Source organism: Hyperolius riggenbachi, chromosome 11 (assembly GCF_040937935.1).
Source record: "Hyperolius riggenbachi isolate aHypRig1 chromosome 11, aHypRig1.pri, whole genome shotgun sequence".
Lineage (NCBI taxonomy): Eukaryota > Metazoa > Chordata > Amphibia > Anura > Hyperoliidae > Hyperolius > Hyperolius riggenbachi.
The window spans coordinates 221966969-221986017 of record NC_090656.1 but is presented as its reverse complement, the minus strand read 5'-3'; the positions used below and the strand labels follow the sequence as shown (position 1 = coordinate 221986017).

Sequence of the window (19049 nt, the reverse complement as noted above, 5' to 3'; positions counted from 1 at the left end):
CAGTCTCTGTAATAAATCAATGTATCTTTCCCCTGTCGGACTTGTCGGCCTGTGTCTGGAAGGCTGCCAAGTTCTTCAGTGTTGTGGTTCTGTGATGCATCTCCCCCCTCCAGGCCCCTCTATGCACACTGCCTGTGTATTATTTAGATTAGTGCAGCTTCTCTCTGCTCTATTATCTTTTACAAGCTGGATAAATCCTCCTCTGAGCTGGCTGGGCTTTCACATACTGAGGAATTACATACAGGCAGAGCTGTCTGCACTCTGCAGGAAGAAACAGCCTAACACTTCAGTGGAAGATAGCTGCAGGGGGAAAGAAACACACAAATTATCTCTTGAGATTCAAAAGGAAGGGTGTATACAGCCTGCTTGTGTATGAATGTATTTTCTATGTGTGGACATACTGTACATCAACCTACTTCCTGTTTTGGTGGCCATTTTGTTTGTTTATAAACAAAGTTTTTAAAACAGTTTTTAACCACTTTTAATGCGGCGAGGAGCGGCGAAATTGTGACAGAGGGTAATAGGAGATGTCCCCTAACGCACTGGTATGTTTACTTTTGTGCGATTTTAACAATACAGATTCTCTTTAAGTCCACAGCCATTGCCATCTGTTTCAAAACCGTTACAAAAGAGTTTGTGTAAAATACGCAATTTTTGGGAAATATGTTGCCATTGATCCCCTTACACTATGCCATTGTCTGGTGTCTGGGTTCTTGGACACTTTGTACACTTTTCTTAAATTTTTTTTTAAAGAAATTATGGCTACAGAAATACTCGGAAGGTTTTACAAGTTCTCCTGCCATTAAAAATGTGCGATTCACACATTTTTGCGGTCAAAATCGCAAACACAAAATCGTGATTTTCACCCATTACTAATCATAGACAAATCGCATGCATTTATCAAGATGGTGGTAGCCTGAATTTAAGGGCCTGTTCACACCTATAATCACAAAACGCCGGCGATTAACACGGAAAAATCACTGGACACTGCGGCGGTTTTGGAGCGATCGCGATTAGCGTGCTTTGCACGCTAATCACAATTGCGAAATGCAAATCGCCAGCAAACCGCTGCATGCAACGCGTTTGTGGTTATTGCTAACCGCAAAAGCGGATTTGCTACAATGTGTAGCGGTTTTAACAAAACCGCTAGTGGTTTGCCATGAGCAGGAGTCGCGCGATTCCCGCTCAGGTGTGAATGGGCCTTAACGCAGCAACACACATCAAATTTTAAACAGTGGGCTAGTTTTTAGCTAGATGTCATTGTTGTATTTTGTATTAATGATACTGTGGTGCAATATGTTCAAAGCTCTTTTTCTCAATTTGGTTCCTCTTTGAATCTACATTGAAAACAACAACAAAAAAAACAGTGTTTATACTATAACCGTAATCCTTGATTTTTTATTTTTTTTTTGAGAAACCGCAGCGGGTTCGCATCATATATCCAGGTTTCACTATGTACTTGTGAAACTCGCACAATTAGAATATCTTGCAAAAGTCCATTTATGCTAGTAATTTATCTTAACCACTTACCGACCGCCCACTGCACAGGGGCAGCCGGAAAGTGGATCCCGCAAGGACCAGCTCATGCCCAGAGGCGGCGGTCCTTGTAGGGGCATGGGCGGAGCGATCACGTCATCCGTGACACGATCCTCCGCCGGAGACTGGCTCCGCCCCCCTCACGCTGTAACCCGCCGGCCGTTCGGAAGCGCCGGCGGGTTACTAGCACCCCGATCGCCGCACGGAAAGTGTATAATAGGCTTTGTACTGTATACAAAGCCTATTATACAGGCTGCCTCCTGCCCTGGTGGTCCCAGTGTCCGAGGGACCACCAGGGCAGGCTGCAGCCACCCTAGTCTGCACCCAAGCACACTGATTTCCCCTCCCCTGCCCCCTGATCGCCCACAGCACCCCTCACACCCCCCCCTGCCCAGCCCCCAGACCACTGTTTGCACCCAATCACGCCCCTAATCACCCATCAATCACTCCTTGTCACTATCTGTCAACGCTATTTTTTTTTTTTAATTCCCTAAACTGCCCCCTGCTCCCTCCTGATCACCCCCCCCCCCCCGTGTACTGTATGCATCTATCCTCCTGATCACATGTCAATCACCTATCAATCACCTGTCAATCACCCGTCAATCACCCCCTGTCACTGCCACCCATCAATCAGCCCCTAACCTGCCCCTTGCGGGCAATCTGATCACCCACCCACACCAATATATCGCCCGCAGATCCGACGTCAGATCACCTCCCAAGTGCAGTGTTTACATCTGTTCTCTACCCTAAACGCCTACTAATTACCCATCAATCACCTATCAATCACCCACTATCACCACCTGTCACTGTTACCCATCAGATCAGACCCTAATCTGCCCCTTGCGGGCACCCAATCACCCGCCTACATGCTCAGATTGCCCTCAGACCCCCCCTTATCAATTCGCCAGTGCAATATTTACATCTGTTCTTCCCTGTAATAACCCACTGATCACCTGTCAATCACCTGTCAATCACCCCCTGTCACTGCCACCCATCAATCACCCCGTCACTGCCACCCATCAATCAGCCCCTAACCTGCCCCTCCCTAACCTGCCCCTTGCGGGCAATCTGATCACCCACCCACACCAATAGATCGCCCGCAGATCCGACGTCCGATCACCTCCCAAGTGCAGTGTTTACATCTGTTCTCTACCCTAAACGCCTACTAATTACCCATCAATCACCTATCAATCACCCACTATCACCACCTGTCACTGTTACCCATCAGATCAGACCCTAATCTGCCCCTTGCGGGCACCCAATCACCCGCCTACACGCTCAGATTGCCCTCAGACCCCCCCTTATCAATTCGCCAGTGCAATATTTACATCTGTTCTTCCCTGTAATAACCCACTGATCACCTGTCAATCACCTGTCAATCACCCCCTGTCACTGCCACCCATCAATCACCCCCTGTCACTGCCACCCATCAATCAGCCCCTAACCTGCCCCTCCCTAACCTGCCCCTTGCGGGCAATCTGATCACCCACCCACACCAATAGATCGCCCGCAGATCCGACGTCCGATCACCTCCCAAGTGCAGTGTTTACATCTGTTCTCTACCCTAAACACCCACTAATTACCTATAAATCACCCCCTGTCACTGCTACCTATCAGATTAGACCCCTATCTGCCCCTAGGGCACTCAATCACCTGCCCACACCCTCAGAATGCCCTCAGATCCCAGCCCTGATCACCTCGCCAGTGCATTGCTTGCATCTATTCCCCCCCTCTAATCACACCTTGAGACACCCATCAATCACCTCCTGTCACCCCCTAGCACACCTACCCATCAGATCAGGCCCTAATTTGCCCCGTGTGGGCTCCTGATCACTCGGCCAAACCCTCAGATCCCCCTCAGACCCCCTTCCGATCACCTCCCCAGTGCATTAATTGCATCTATTTTCCCCTCTAACCACCCCCTGAGACACCCATCAATCACCTCCTGTCACCCCCCTAGCACTCCTATCCATCAGATCAGGCCCAATACAACCTGTCATCTAAAAGGCCACCCTGCTTATGACCGGTTCCACAAAATTCGCCCCCTCATAGACCACCTGTCATCAAAATTTGCAGATGCTTATACCCCTGAACAGTAATTTTGAGACATTTGGTTTCCAGACTAGTCATGGTTTTGGGCCCGTAAAATGCCAGGGCGGTATAGAAACCCCACAAGTGACCCCATTTTAGAAGAAAAGACACCCTAAGGTATTCTGTTAGGTGTATGACAAGTTCATAGAAGATTTTATTTTTTTGTCAAAAGTTAGCGGAAATTGATTTTTAGTTTTTTTTTTTCACAAAGTGTCATTTTTCACTAACTTTTGACAAAAAATAAAATCTTCTATGAACTTGCCATACACCTAACGGAATACCTTGGGGTGTCTTCTTTCTAAAATGGGGTCACTTGTGGGGTTCCTATACTGCCCTGGCATTTTAGGGGCCCTAAACCGTGAGGAGTAGTCTAGAAAACAAATGCCTCAAAATGAACTGTGAATAGGACGATGGGCCCCTTAGCACACCTAGGCTGCAAAAAAGTGTCACACATGTGGTACCGCCGTACTCAGGAAAAGTAGTATAATGTGTTTTGGGGTGTATTTTTACACATACCCATGCTGGGTGGCCCCCTAACTGCGCTAAGGGGCCCAAAGTCCAATGAGCACCTTTAGGCTTTACAGGGGTGCTTACAATTTAGCACCCCCCAAAATGTCAGGACAGTAAACACACCCCACAAATGACCCCATTTTGGAAAGTAGACACTTCAAGGTATTCAGAGAGGGGCATGGTGAGTCCGTGGCAGATTTCATTTTTTTTGGTCGCAAGTTAGAAGAAATGGAAACTTTTCTTTTTTTTGTCACAAAGTGTCATTTTCCGCTTACTTGTGACAAAAAATAATATCTTCTATGAACTCACTATGCCTCTCAGTGAATACTTTGGGATGTCTTCTTTCCAAAATGGGGTCATTTGGGGGGTATTTATACTATCCTGGAATTTTAGCCCCTCAGGTGGTCAGAAAAGTCAGAGATGCTGGAAAATGGGAAAATTCACTTTTTGCACCATAGTTTGTAAACGCTATAACTTTTACCCAAACCAATAAATATAGGCTGAATGGGTTTTTTTTAATCAAAAACATGTTTGTCCACATTTTTCGTGCTGCATGTATACAGAAATTTTACTTTATTTGAAAAATGTCAGCACAGAAAGTTAAAAAAATCATTTTTTTGACAAAATTCATGTCTTTTTTGAGGAATATAATAAAAAGTAAAAATCGCAGCAGCAATCAAATAGCACCAAAAGAAAGCTTTATTAGTGACAAGAAAAGGAGCCAAAATTCATTTAGGTGGTAGGTTGTATGAGCGAGCAATAAACCGTGAAAGCTGCAGTGGTCTGAATGGAAAAAAAGTGCCTGGTCCTTAAAGAGAATCTGTATTGTTAAAATCACACAAACATACCAGTGCGTTAGGGGACATCTATTACCCTCTGTCACAATTTCGCCGCTCTCCGCCGCATTAAAAGTAGTCAAAAACAATTTTAAAAAGTTTGTTTGTAAACAAACAAAATGTCCACCAAAACAGGAAGTAGGTTGATGTACAGTATGTCCACACATAGAAAATACATCCATACACAATCAGGCTGTATACAGCCTTCCTTTTGAATCTCAAGAGATCATTTGTGTGTTTCTTTCCCCCTGCAGCTCACTGAAGAGTTACAAGCTGATTGTTTACTCTTGCAGACAGCTTTGCCCAGTTGTCTGTAATTCTGCAGTATGTGACTCATCAGTATGTGAACAGAGGATTTATCCAGCTTGTAAAAGATAAGAGAGCAGAGAAAAGCTGGCTAATGTAAATAACACACACACACAGGGGAGTGTGCATAGAGGGGGCATGCATAGCAGATCACACTGAAGAGTTGGCAGCCTTCCAGACACAGGATGACAAGTCCGACAGGGGAAAGATAAGCTGATTTATTACAGAGATGGTGATAGTATAAAGTGCTGCAGTAAGCCAGAGCACATTATAATAGGTTTAGGAACCTGTAGGATGGTACAAAACACAATGGGCTTGATTCACAAAGCGGTGCTAACCTACTTAGCACGTCTAAAGTCTTTAGACGCGCTAACCAGGGTGCTAAGCAGGTTAGCACCGGATTTCTCAATCAGATCACGCGCTAACTTTGCGCGCGCAAAGTTTTACGCGCGCTAAGTCCTATAGGCTTTAATGAGCACTTCGCGCGGAGTGCCCTGCTCTCTGTGCAGTACGTGCGTAAAGTTTTACGCGCATAAAGTTTTGCGCGCATAAAGTTTTATGCGTGATAAGCTTGTTTAGACGTGCTAAGGGGGTTTTCACAGGCGTGCTAACAGTTAGCACCGCTTTGTGAATCAAGCCCAATGACATTTTTGTTACAGAGTCCCTTTAAGGGGGGGGGTAAAGCCCACGGTCCTCAAGTGGTTAAATGGTGAAGCTAATATATGAAATAGGAACCCTTTGAAGGTGTTTTGGATTAATTAGCTGATTAGAGCCTGGCACTTTGAGCCCAGAATAATAAACTTTTTAATAATATTCGAATGGTCTGAGATTTTGGTTTTCCGGTCCTCATAAGCTGTAAGCCATAATAATCAACATTATAACAAATTCAAGCTTGAAATGTAGCAAAGTGTGGGTGTCTGTGCACCCTCTGGAGAAAAAACACAGGAGACAGGGACGGGAGCCCAATAGTGTAATATGTCAAGCCAATGTTGGATATAAAAGGTAAAAAAAAAAAATTACTCACAAAGGTGGGTTGCAGTGGGGCAACCGACCACAGGAAGCAGGTGGAGACAACAAACCCGACTCCACTCGGGGTGACCCCTAGGGATCTGGATGCGGTCGCTCTCCTTGGAAAAAGAAGGGGGACAGGTTCCCACCGTGGTAACCCACGTGTGTTCTGTCCCAACCCCTCAGACCATAAGGTATGGGGGTATATAATGCACAAATTGGTTGAAAGAGGCGCCCTGGTGGTATGTAAAAGCACTTAAAAGCAGTTTAAAATTGACAAAGTATTTTGAGGTGGCTTACCTCAAATAACGAAAATCTTTGATGAAACAAAGGATTTTATTAATAGCACAGGCAACGCGTTTCACGGGTCTGAGCCCACTTCCTCAGGCCAAATAACAGTGTCGAGCTACAACGCGATAGTCAGCATAGGGAGCCTCTCCCTATATTTGAGGTAAGCCACCTCAAAATACTTTGTCAATTTTAAACTGCTTTTAAGTGCTTTTACATACCACCAGGGCGCCTCTTTCAACCAATTTGTGTAAAGCTTGAAATATCTCGCTTTGTCTGTAATGAGTCTATTTCATATATTGGTTTCACCTTTTAAGTTGAAATCGACTCTTGCACAATATTCTAATTTTTTGAGTTTCACCAGTATAACAACTTACAAAAAAACTCCTGAAATGGAAACTGTTTGTAAGTTGGGATCAGTCTGTACACACATTTTACATTTTCTCACAATAGTGGTCCTGTATAATAAAGACTGACAGCAGACTTTGCGGGGAGGTAAATGTACAGTGAGAGGAGCCAGCCATCTTAAAGGACATCTGAAGCGAGAAGGATGTGGAGGCTGCCATATTTATTTCTTTTCAAGCAATACCAGTTGCCTGGCTGTCCTGCTGATCCTCTGCGCCTGATGTTTTTAGCCATAGCCACTGAACAAGCATGCAACAGATCAGGCGTTCCTGACATTGCCAGATCTGACAAGATTAGCTGCATGCTTGTTTCAGGTGTGTGATTCAGCCACTACTGCAGCCAAATAGATCAGCAGGACTGCCAGGCAACTGGTATGGTTTATCAGGAAATAAATATGGGAGCCTCCATATTCTTCTCACTTCAGTTGTCCTTTAAAGCAGGTTTAAAGAGACTCTGTAACATCACAAAGATCCCCTGGGGGGTACTCACCTCGGGTGGGGGAAGCCTCCGGATCCTAATGAGGCTTCCCACACCGTCCTCTGTCCCACGGGGGTCTCGCTGCAGCCCTCTGAACAGCCGCCTGACAGACCCGACAGCCTGTTCAATATTTACCTTTGCAGGCTCCAGCGGGGGCGCTGTGGCTGCTTTCGCTCCGAAGGAGGCGGAAATACCCGATCTCAATCGGGTCCGCTCTACTGCACAGGCGTCGGAGACTTGCGCCTGCGCAGTAGAGCGGACCCGACGGCGATCGGGTATTTCCGCCTCCTTCGGTGCCAACAGCTGTCAGAGCGCCTGCGCAGGAGCCAGGAAGGTAAATATTACGTCACCGCTGTACGGAGGGCTACAGCGAGACCCCCGAGGGACGGCAAACGGCGTGGAAAGCCTCATTAGGATCCTGAGGCTTCCCCCATCCGAGGTGAGTACCCCCCAGGGGACGTTTTGCCGTTACAGATTCTCTTTAAACTCTTATTCATTTAGAAATTATAAGTTCCCAAAGTTCAGTTTATAGGCTTTGAAAGCTGCTGGTGCATTTTATTCATAACTGTTGTAAATGCCGCCAGTAATATTTCTGAGCAGTGTTTCAGTTCAGGACTCATCAGCTGAAGTTTCTGCACAGTCAGAGAATGTTTACTTAATTGTATCAAGTGAAGAATGTAAACACAAGATAAGGTTATCACCAGTTTGGATGCAGCTGCCCCTGCAGGAGGAAAAAAAGTCATTCCTGTGAATTAACCCTTTGAATGCTTTTTTACTTAAAAAAATAATAATTGTGTTAGTATATTATATGCTCAAAAAAATCTTTTAGAGCAAAGAAAAAATGCTGGGTTTCATTCCATTTTAAGTTCTTTAAGTATGCAGGTTGCCCTGATGTCATGCTGATCTTTTGGCTTCAAAGGTGCCAGAGTCACACCCGTGAGAAATGCGGGAGAGAAGACCAGAGATGGGGCGATGAGCAGTGACAGTCTCACCTTTGTTAGTTTGGAGAGGATGCTGGAGTAGAATTCGCAGCAGACGTCCTTCAGGATCTTCATGTGGAATTCCTCTTCCCTCGCTGCTTTCTCCGGCTCGCCGTTGGCGCGGGGCTTTCCGCAGCTCTTCCGCTGACAGGCCTCTAGGTTCCCCAGGATGCGGGACAAGCTGCTTATTAATGGGAGATCTGGAAGAGAAGAATGGGGAGCCTCAGCCTTTGCCAGTCTCATCACTTTCTGCACCACAATATAGAGAAGACATCAGCTGGAAACTGAGATATCGCTGAGGAATAGCACGTCTTGTGTCCAATTCTCATCTGGGAGTATTTCATGTACTGACAGGAAGTAGGTAAATTTCCCCAACAGAAAGCTGCTAAAATCATTCTGCCAAGTGGGATAGTAATAAAAACCTTCTGGAGGTTCTCAATTGTACCATCACTTTGACCAGCAGGGGTTATATTGAAGCCAAGAAAGATCCAGGGAGAGGATGATATTTAAAGCATACTTGAGACCAAAGAGGTAAGAGTACATATTATTCTGGCACTGGGCAGTTCAGGCTAGTGAGATCCTAATGATGGCTCTCCATGCTTCCGCTAAACTCCGAGGCGCATTAAAGTAAATACAGTGAAAATAATGTGATAAAAAAATGCTTCATTTTTACAATAATTATGTATAAATGATTTAGTCAGTGTTTTCCCATTCGAAAATCTTTCCTCTCCCTGATTTACATTCTGACATTTACGAAATGGTGACATTTTTACTGCTGGCAGGTGATGTCAGTGGAAGGAGAAGCTGCTTGCTTTTTTGGCAGTTGGAAACAGCTGTTATTTCCCTAAATGCAATGAGGTTCACAGACAGGAAACTGCCAGGACCATGGTCCTCAAAGTTTCCTGTGGGAGGGGTTTCACCACAACATCAGCCATACAGCGCCCCCTGATGGTCTGTTTGTGAAAAGGAATAGATTTCTCATGTAAAAGGGGGTATTAGCTACTGATTGGGATAAAGTTCAATTCTTAGTCAGAGTTTCTCTTTATTTATTATTTCCCCTCAGAGTTTTAGCAATATGGAGGGAGATGTATTTCAGGGTCTGGCAGCCACCAGAGCCCCGAATTACCGCTACGCAATGCGCGCAGCATAGTACTGCTGCTATGACAGTGCCCAGCTTGGGCACATGGCGCCACTCAGCGCCGTGCGCTGAAATAACCTGCTTCGCCAGGTAAGTATAAAACCTGAGACCTTTTTGGTCTTCGGTTTCCTTTGACGTTTCAAAAGCTTGCACTAAGCCACGTAGTTAGTCTGGTATTACCAGAATCAATATTTGTTGGTTTGAGGTCTGCATTTCAGGGACAGGAAGTGAGGTACGACCCCTCTCCCCCCTTGAGATTTGCTGATGGGGCAGAGAGTCCAGAGTTTTAAGCCTACAGCTGTCTATATAGGAACATAGCTTTGTATGTTTATTTTCAAACCAAATGTGCACTTTAGTGGTTTTATTAGTAGATTTACACTCGCAGAAAAATTCCTATATGGGGCAGGTACAGTTACATATTAAAAAAATGGACGGTTAGGTTTTTATACTCTTGACTGAAGGGATCCTTAGAGCCCTTTTCCAATATAGCTGCTGCCAGTTATAACTGAAAGGACATGACAAGATAGACACGTGTATATACAGTGCTAAGCATACTAGTAACTAGGCTTTGTTCCTTTTTTTTTTCTTTTTCTACTTGAAAGAGTTAACATTTAGGTATGCAAGTGACAGTTTCTCTCAAGTTGGGCCTAAGTCTGACTATAGCGTAAGCCTCACTGATAGGAATGACTGCCATGAAACTCTTTCCTTGCTGAGAACAGGTTTTAAGAGCAGGAGGTAGATTAAAAAAAGGTCAGTAGTTCATATATTTTTGCTTCTGAGATGCTGAAAGACTGTGTCAGCATTTGAGACAATACAGCATACAACATTATTTTCTTAGCTGATACACGGAAAACAAAACTTCAGGATTCTAAGGAGGAGGATATAATAATTTCCTCAGTTTTTTTTTTCACCTCGAGTTTCCTTTTAAGCTCCACTGATGTGTTTTTCTTTCAAGACTATAAAAATAAATCAACAACTTTGATGTAGAATAAATATTAAATTGTACTTTTTCCTATCTCTGTGTACTCCAGCTCTGCCTGGTAGGAGAATATGACGGACATAACAGCCAGCACCGAGGACAGGGTGGTCTTCTGCTCCTGGACGATAAGAGGGGGGTCTTCAGGCTGACACAAGTCCTGACACAGTAGTTCAGATAGAAACTCCCACGTCTTCTTCCCATCTTCAATAGACTTCACTAGAAGAAAAAGATTGCGCATTACTCACCAGGGTAGTATCAGAAATTCAGAAAGTTTGTTTATGCAGAAAATGCTGTCACCAAAATGTGAAGTGGCCCTGCTACAGCAGCCAATGTGAGAAACTGGCTGCTTTTGGATGAGCATAGCCAGATTTGTGGGCAGGCTACAAAGGCCCTGATCTAGGGCGGCAGGTTGGCTGGGGCGCTGTTGCAGCTGGCAGATCAGCTGTTTCAATTACTGGTCTGTGTGACGCGTGTCCTAATACCGCACCGCTCCTGCTCGCTTGTCCGCACAAAAGACAGACCTCCTCCACAAAGTTGCCCTGGCGCGTGTCCTAATACCGCACCGCTCCTGCTCGCTTGTCCGCACAAAAGACAGACCTCCTCCACAAAGTTGCCCTGGCGCGTGTCCTAATACCGCACCGCTCCTGCTCGCTTGTCCGCACAAAAGACAGACCTCCTCTACAAAGTTGCCCTGGCGCGTGTCCTAATACCGCACCGCTCCTGCTCGCTTGTCCGCACAAAAGACAGACCTCCTCCACAAAGTTGCCCTGGCTGCCCGGGGGGCATACACATAGCTGCAGATCATTAGAAGCGCCTCTCTCATCACAGTAATGAGAGAGCAGTATCCAGTGATGGTGCTGTATACAGGAAGTGACATCACTGCTTACTTCCTGTATTTTTAATTACATGGCGTTCACTGGGCATTGCTTGTTCTCATCACTGTGATGAGAGAGGTGCTGCTGAGGATCTGCAGTTTTGTGTATGCTCCTGGGCAGCGCAGGGGAACTTTGTGAAGAAGGAGTATCTATGTTTTACATCATGCAGGTGAGAAGGACACAAGCAGGCAGCCACACAGACAGAAATGGTATAATTATGAAACAGCTGATCTGTGGAGAGCAGCAGGTGAGTCACTGCTTAGCCCTTGTTCGGGGGCCAGGCTATCTATATCACACTAGCCCTTTGTCCTGTAATGTGTGCTGCCTGCCAGGACATCAGCAGATACAGACAGAGGGAGAGAATCCCCTGGACCAAACCACTTGTCAGGAAGCGTTCTGCCCTGTGCGATCCCCATTGTGCATGGGTGATATGGAGGAGGAAATACCCCGATCACAGAGACCTTCACAACCAGTACCAGCTTACTCTATCCTACACAGCTACTTTATACTGTGAAGCCGTCTAGCTACATGTGCTGAAGTGGGGAAGGGAGAGGCAACCTGGCTACTTTAAACTGTGGGGTCATCTGGCTAGATGTACTGAAAGGAGGGGGGGGGGGGGTATATCGCTCCCATAATGGGGCAGAAAGGGGAGGGGCAACTAGCTACCCAACACTGATATCTAGGGGCATGTGGGCTACTTAATTATTTTATCTTGAAGCAACTTGCTCTTTTATATTGAGGCACCTGACTATTTTGGAGGCATGTGACCACTTGAGTCTTGTAGCTGGAGGCATGTGACTTCCAATGCTGGGAACACACAGTGCAATTTCCTGTCCAATCGACGGCAATCAGGCGATTCTTTTTGACATATCCGATCTGTTTCCAATCGAGAAAGGAATCAATTTTGCAAAGTTATCTTTGGAAAAATGATTCCTTTATTGATCATGGAGCAGTTTGGACATGTACACACGGTACAACTTCATGTCCGATCACCTGTCGATTGGACGGGAAATTGCATTGTGTGTTCCCAGCATTAGTTTCTTAGTCGATTGATTCTGTATGTGTCTACATAACTGTTTTATCTGGAAGCATGTGACTACTTTAATCTTGCAGTACATGACTATTTAAAGTAGAACTGAAGGGAAAGGGATATGGTGGCAGCCATATTTATTTCCTTTTAAGCAATACCAGTTGCCTGGCTGTCCTGCTCTAATACCTTTAGCCATAGGCCCTGAACAAGCATGCAGCAGATCAGGTGTTTCTGGCATTATTGTCAGATCTGACAAGATTAGCTGCATGCTTGTTTCTGGTGTTATTCAGACACTACTGCAGCCAAATAGCTCAGCAAAGCTGCCAGGCAACTGGTATTGTTTAAAAGGAAATACATATGGCTGTCTCCATGTTTTTTTCTTACTTCAGATGTCCTTTAATTCGAATGGGTGGCTACAACTGGTAATGTATGGCTACCCACTGTTCACTTTGTATTCTGTATAAGGCCCGGTTCACATTAGCGTTCCCTGTCCGGATCCGCCTGATCGGATCCGGACCGTAAACTGTACGAACGGAACGTACGTTACGCATAGCAATGCAAAGGCTATGCGGACGTTCACATACGTACGTTCCGTACAGTACGGAGCCGGACCGGATCCGGACACGTTTCCAACATGCTCTATTTTTTGGGTCCGGATCTCCGGCCCACGCACCCGGACCGGAGCCGGACCTGAGCCTGACAGCACCATCCGGAACACAGAAACCAATGGGAAACGGAAGGCATAGAACACACTGCCTACAAACACCTGACGTTCTACCCCACTTCCTATGCGTATCTAAGCGGCCATTTCGGATGGGGACACATGGGCCAAGCATTTCTGGAGTGGAGCAGCAGTGACAGACGTGCTGGAGCTGTTTGGCAGAATGTCGGAGGTGGAGTTGAGGCCTACAGCGGAGGAACCTGATTCTACACGTGCACCAGGTGCACCTTCTGCTGACCCCAACATTTTTTTCTTTAAATTTTGCTATTTTTTGCCCACAGATCCGGATGGCAGCCTGATGCATGCCTGATGCAAACGGACCGGATCCGGATCGGAACCGATCAGGTCCTGATCCGATCAGGATCCGGTCCGTTTGCATGGCAAAACGCAAGTGTGAACGGGGCCTAACACTACACACGGTGGTAGTATGAAACGAAAAAAAAATTCTCAGTGTGCTCTTCAAAACATGTTTCATCAATAGAGTGTCTGATAGTCTTCCTGTATTTTCCCGATTTTCTTCTATCCTAGTCATTGGCACACTGCAGCCACACCTTGCTACTAGCAGGGAGAGCAATAAGGTTCTATCATGGCAGCCCTGGTGAATCTAATCATACAGTGATTTGCATAGTACTTACCTATGGACTGAATGCCCTCGTTCACTGTGGTCATCAGCTGTAATACGTGCATATATACATCCAGACCCTCCGGGCTGTCATACCTGGAATACAGAGATATTGTAGTAGAGGCCGGAATGTGAACCACCCAATCATATCAGAGACTTCAGCAGTGACATTATTACACATCTTTATTACTATCCATCATTGGTAAAGCCAACGCATTACACAGCTGCAAAGGAAGGAGGGGACGGTGTCCTATCCAGCTGACACTCTTGAAGGGCGAATTTATAAAAGTTTGGTGTAACTTAGCTCTGTCATGCAACATGTTATCTATGCACTTCTATACACTAGAGCAGTCTTTCTCAACCAGGGTTCCCTGGAACGCCGGGTTCCTTGAGGGCCTTTCAGGGGTTCCCTGACATTGTTCCCTTTGAGTTGAGCTACTTCAGCTGGCAGGTTGAGAACTTTTCAAAATTACATCCACACCATTTCAATCTCCTCTTCACTCGTTTGCGGCCCATCCTAAATTATAACTGCCCTACTCGTTCTTCACTGGTGCAATGGCCACAGGACTGATATGACACATTACATTGGTGATAGAAACAACGTGGGAGGCGAGATTCCAGTACTAAGGATGTGATACAGACACTAGTTCGTTTCAAAAAATATTTATTAAAAAAAACATTTCCAACGCGTTTTGCAGATCATGGTCCGCTTCCTCAGGTCAATGCAAAAAATGCCTCAGCAGCATAAGGAGTAGAGTGTAGGCACCTCTTTCTGTTTTAAAGTTTTAACACCCATATAATTTGGGTGCCTCCACCCCACTCTTCTAGCTGTCTTCCCTAATGTTCTTTACTAAATAACCCCTTTTCTTCCTTACCTACTATAAGCAATTATAAAGCAGTTATAACTGAAAAAATGGTGTTGGAGTTCCACTTTAACACGGGTCTCTTACAGTTTCTTTTTTTTTTATTCCTCACACTTTTCAATCAGTTTGTTTATGCTGGAATCAAGCAAACGTTTCCCGAGTCCTTAAAGTTTTTCAAGAGCCAGAAAAACTTAATTCCGCCAATGTGCTAACAAATATCCCCTAACAGAATTAGTGTGTTTACACGTCATCTACACTCGCAGATCAGATAGGCAGACAATATAAGGATAAGTGGACTGTAATTCTAGGTGCACACCATACAATTTTCTGGCACATTTACCTGCCAGATCAATTATTTCCAACACATCCGATCTCAATTTCAATCGATTTTTTTGGTTTTCCAATAGTTTTTTTAATCGACTTTCATAGAACTGAATGAAAATCAATTGGAAAAACGATAAAAATAAAATAAAATCGGAAAATCAAAAAAAAAAAAAAAAATCGATCGAAATTCAGATCAAACATCTTGGAAATAATCGATCTGGCAGATAAATCTGCCAGAAAATTGTATGGTGTGTACCTAGCATTACTCTTCCTGTTAGATTACAAAATCCAGCACATGTACACTTTACATTATTAACACAAATATTACCTGCTGAAGGTTTTTTTTTATCTTTAGGGTAAAATCTGGTCAATGCTAATAAGGGGTGAAGCTTATGATTTACACATCACAATCTCCCGCCAGATGGTGTCCCAGGACTCGGAGAAGAAGCTGAACTCACCTGAGCTGTTTGGAGGCCTCCAGTAGGGATGGGATGAGCCCCAGTACGGCGGGTTTCTCCTCTTCCGCATCGGTAACCGGCGCCTCTGGCTGCTGGGAGGAGCTGACTTTTATCCAATCGATCATCAAACCTTCATCTACATCAAACAGCTTGTCCACCAACTCCCCGACTTTCACCAGAAGGTCCGCTGCAAACAAAAGGTAACACATAGAAAAAAAAAGGATTGGCTGTTGGGATGGAACAGGCAAAACACCCAAAGGACTAGAGTCCCTGCTACAGCTTCATGGCAATGTTTGTAAAAAAGAATGGCAGCTTACTCCAGTGCCTAGTAACACAGGTACCCTGTATCACAGAGACCTCTAGCCCCAGAAATGGGACAGTGCTGCCTTTTATATGGCCACACTAAAATCCAATACTTAAAATTATTAGAAATTACTTTCACTAATAGTCTTAAAGGACCACTATCACAAAAAAGTGTAAAATTTAAAATACATGTAAACACATACAAATAAGAAATACATTTCTTGCAGAGTAAAATGTGCCATAAATGACTTCTCTCCTATGTTGCTGTCGCTTACAGCAAGTAGTAACAATCTGACATTACCAACAGATTTTGGGCTAGTCCATCTCTCCATGGTGGATTCTCAGCATGGCCTTTATTCTTTATAAAGACACTCCCTGAAAAGATTTATACAAAGATGCTGGCCAGCCTCCCTGCTCGCTGCACACTTTTTTGGCAGTTGGATGGAGCAACTGCCATTTACTAAGTACTTCTGAAAATAAAGAAAACCCTGAGACCCACCCATGAGGAGATCAGCTGCAGGGGCGTAGGAATAGACCCTGCAGCCCCTGCAGTTGCAGGGGGGCCCCTAGCAAGTCAGGGGCCCGGAGGAGGAAAGGCTGTCACCACCGGCGTACCTACCGGGGATGCGACTCTCTCAGCCGCAGGGGGGCCCTGCCACCCGGGGCTGCTCTGGGGCCCGCTCACTGTGCGTGGGGGGAGCGCTGCTCTGGACCCCCCAGCAAGGTGCTCAACTGGCCGCAGCGTCTAATAGACGCTGCGCCAGTTCATTCCCCGCAGCCCCGCTCCAGCAGCCTGCATAGTCTCCGGCAGGCAGAGCAGGGCTACGGCAAGATGGCAGCCGAAGAAGCCCTACACTGGAGACTATTTGTGTCTCTAGTACAGGGCTTCGGCAGCCATCTTGCCGTAGCCCTGCACTCTGCCTGTCAGCGCGGGAGATGTGCTGCAAGAGGACTCGGGGAGCTGCGAGCCAGATGCCGGGAGAGGAGAAGACTTCTGTCAGGTAAGTGAATTGTTTTTTTTTCACAGGTGCATTTTTTTTTTCTAGTGTCTGCTGCCCACATTGTGATTTTCTGGTCACTGCTGCCCACATTGTGATTTTCAGGTGTCTGCTGCCCACATTATGATTTTCTGGTGACTGCTGCCCACATTATGATTTTCTGGTGTCTGCTGCCCACATTATGATTTTCTGGTGTCTGCTGCCCACATTACGATTTTCTGGTCACTGCTGCCCACATTGCGATTTTCTGGTCACTGCTGCCCACATTGCGATTTTCTGGTGTCTGCTGCCCACATTATGATTTTCTGGTGTCTGCTGCCTACATTATGATTTTCTGGTGTCTGCTGCCCACATTACGATTTTCAGGTGTCTGCTGCCCACATTGCGATTTTCTGATCACTGCTGCCCACATTACGATTTTCAGGTGTCTGCTGCCCACATTACGATTTTCAGGTGTCTGCTGCCCACATTACGATTTTCAGGTGTCTGCTGCCCACATTACGATTTTCAGGTGTCTGCTGCCCACATTACGATTTTCAGGTGTCTGCTGCCCACATTATGATTTTCTGGTGTCTGCTGCCCACATTGCGATTTTCTGGTGTCTGCTGCCCACATTACGATTTTCAGGTGTCTGCTGCCCACATTACGATTTTCAGGTGTCTGCTGCCCACATTGCGATTTTCAGGTGTCTGCTGCCCACATTACGATTTTCTGGTCACTGCTGCCCACATTGCGATTTTCTGGTCACTGCTGCCCACATTGCAATTTTCAGGTGTCTGCTGCCCTCATTACGATTTTCAGGTGTCTGCTGCCCACATTACGATTTTCAGGTGTCTGCTGCCCACATTACGATTTTCAGGTGTCTGCTGCCCACATTGCGATTTGCAGGTGTCTGCTGCCCACATTGCGATTTTCTGGTGTCTGCTGCCCACATTACGATTTTCTGGTGTATGCTGCCCACATTAGGATTTTCTGGTGACTGCTGCCCACATTGCGATTTTCTGGTGACTGCTGCCCACATTGCGATTTTCTGGTGACTGCTGCCCACATAAGGATTTTCTGGTGACTGCTGCCCACATTAGGATTTTCTGGTGTCTGCTGCCCACATTACGACATTCTGGTGACTGACTGCTGCCCACATTAGGATTTTCTGGTGACTGCTGCCCACATTACGATATTCTGGTGACTGCTGCCCACATTAGGATTTTCTGGTGACTGATGCCCACATTGCAATTTTCTGGTGACTGCTGCCCACATGGCGATTTTCTGGTGACTGCTGCCCAAATTGCGATTTTCTGGCCCACATTACGATTTTCTGGTGAACACTGCCCAAGTTACGATTGTCTGGTGAATGCTGTCCATGTTACAATTTTCTGGTGAACTCTGCCCACATTACGATTTTCTGTCCCACATTACGATATTCTGGTGAACGCTGCTCACATTACGATTGTCTGGTGAATGCTGCCCACGTTACAATTTTCTGGTGACTGCTGCTCACGTTACTATTTTCTGGTGACTGGTGCTGCCCACTTTACAATTAATTTACAGTGAAACGCTGCCCCATTACGATTATTTGGCACCTATGGGGGGGGGCCCATCCAAATATTCGCAGGGGGGCCCAGTGATTTCTAGTTACGCCCCTGATCAGCTGGTCTAAAACCTGTCAGTTCTGTCAGATTTCTACTACCTACTGTAAGTGACAGCAACATGAGAGAAAAGTAATTTATGTCTTATTTTACTTCGGGAAAAATGTACTACTTATTTGCATAGGTTTACATGTACTTTAAATTTTAAGATTTTCACGATAGTGGTCCATTAACCCCGAGCGTTATGCCCCTCAGGAGGTTTTGCGAGTTTGTGTCCCCAGCTTAATTTGATCAATTGGCTGCAAAACCTTTAGCTAGCACCAGGCTAGCTAGTACAGGTGTCCGGTACCCCCCGATCCCCCCATTTATACATTACCAAGCCTGGATCCAGCGATCAGCGCAGCCTCCCCGCACAGCTCAGGTCTTCACTATGGGGAGGATCGCATATGACGTCGCCGACGTCATGATGTCATGCGCAAACCCGATCCTCCCCATAGAGAGACCGGAGCTAAGCGGGGAGGCTGCGCCGATCGCAGGAGCCAGGCTGGGTAATGTAACACAGTGTCGGGCATACCGCTAAGGAGGTTAAAGCAAATGTGAGTTTTTTTATTTATAAAGCTAGATACCTGTAAACACTTGTGCATAAGATGTAAAGTGTATGGAAAACCCACCCCCCCCCCCCAACTTTTTCCCTAAATCCTAATAATGTGTGACC

At 45.8% G+C, this 19049-nt stretch overlaps 1 protein-coding gene across 3 annotated transcripts in view; it reads right to left on the bottom strand.

The window, feature by feature from the left end:
• Nucleotides 1-19049, bottom strand: part of SAAL1 (serum amyloid A like 1) — a 227095-nt gene that overhangs the window by 10010 nt on the left and 198036 nt on the right. For all 3 annotated transcript variants that reach the window (XM_068260992.1, XM_068260993.1, XM_068260994.1), the window contains exons 8-11: nucleotides 15448-15634; nucleotides 13816-13898; nucleotides 10582-10770; nucleotides 8450-8637 (exon numbers count right to left, since the gene is read on the bottom strand). In XM_068260992.1, the coding sequence (XP_068117093.1) occupies nucleotides 8450-8637; nucleotides 10582-10770; nucleotides 13816-13898; nucleotides 15448-15634 (647 nt within the window). The remainder of the gene's footprint in view (nucleotides 1-8449; nucleotides 8638-10581; nucleotides 10771-13815; nucleotides 13899-15447; nucleotides 15635-19049) is intronic.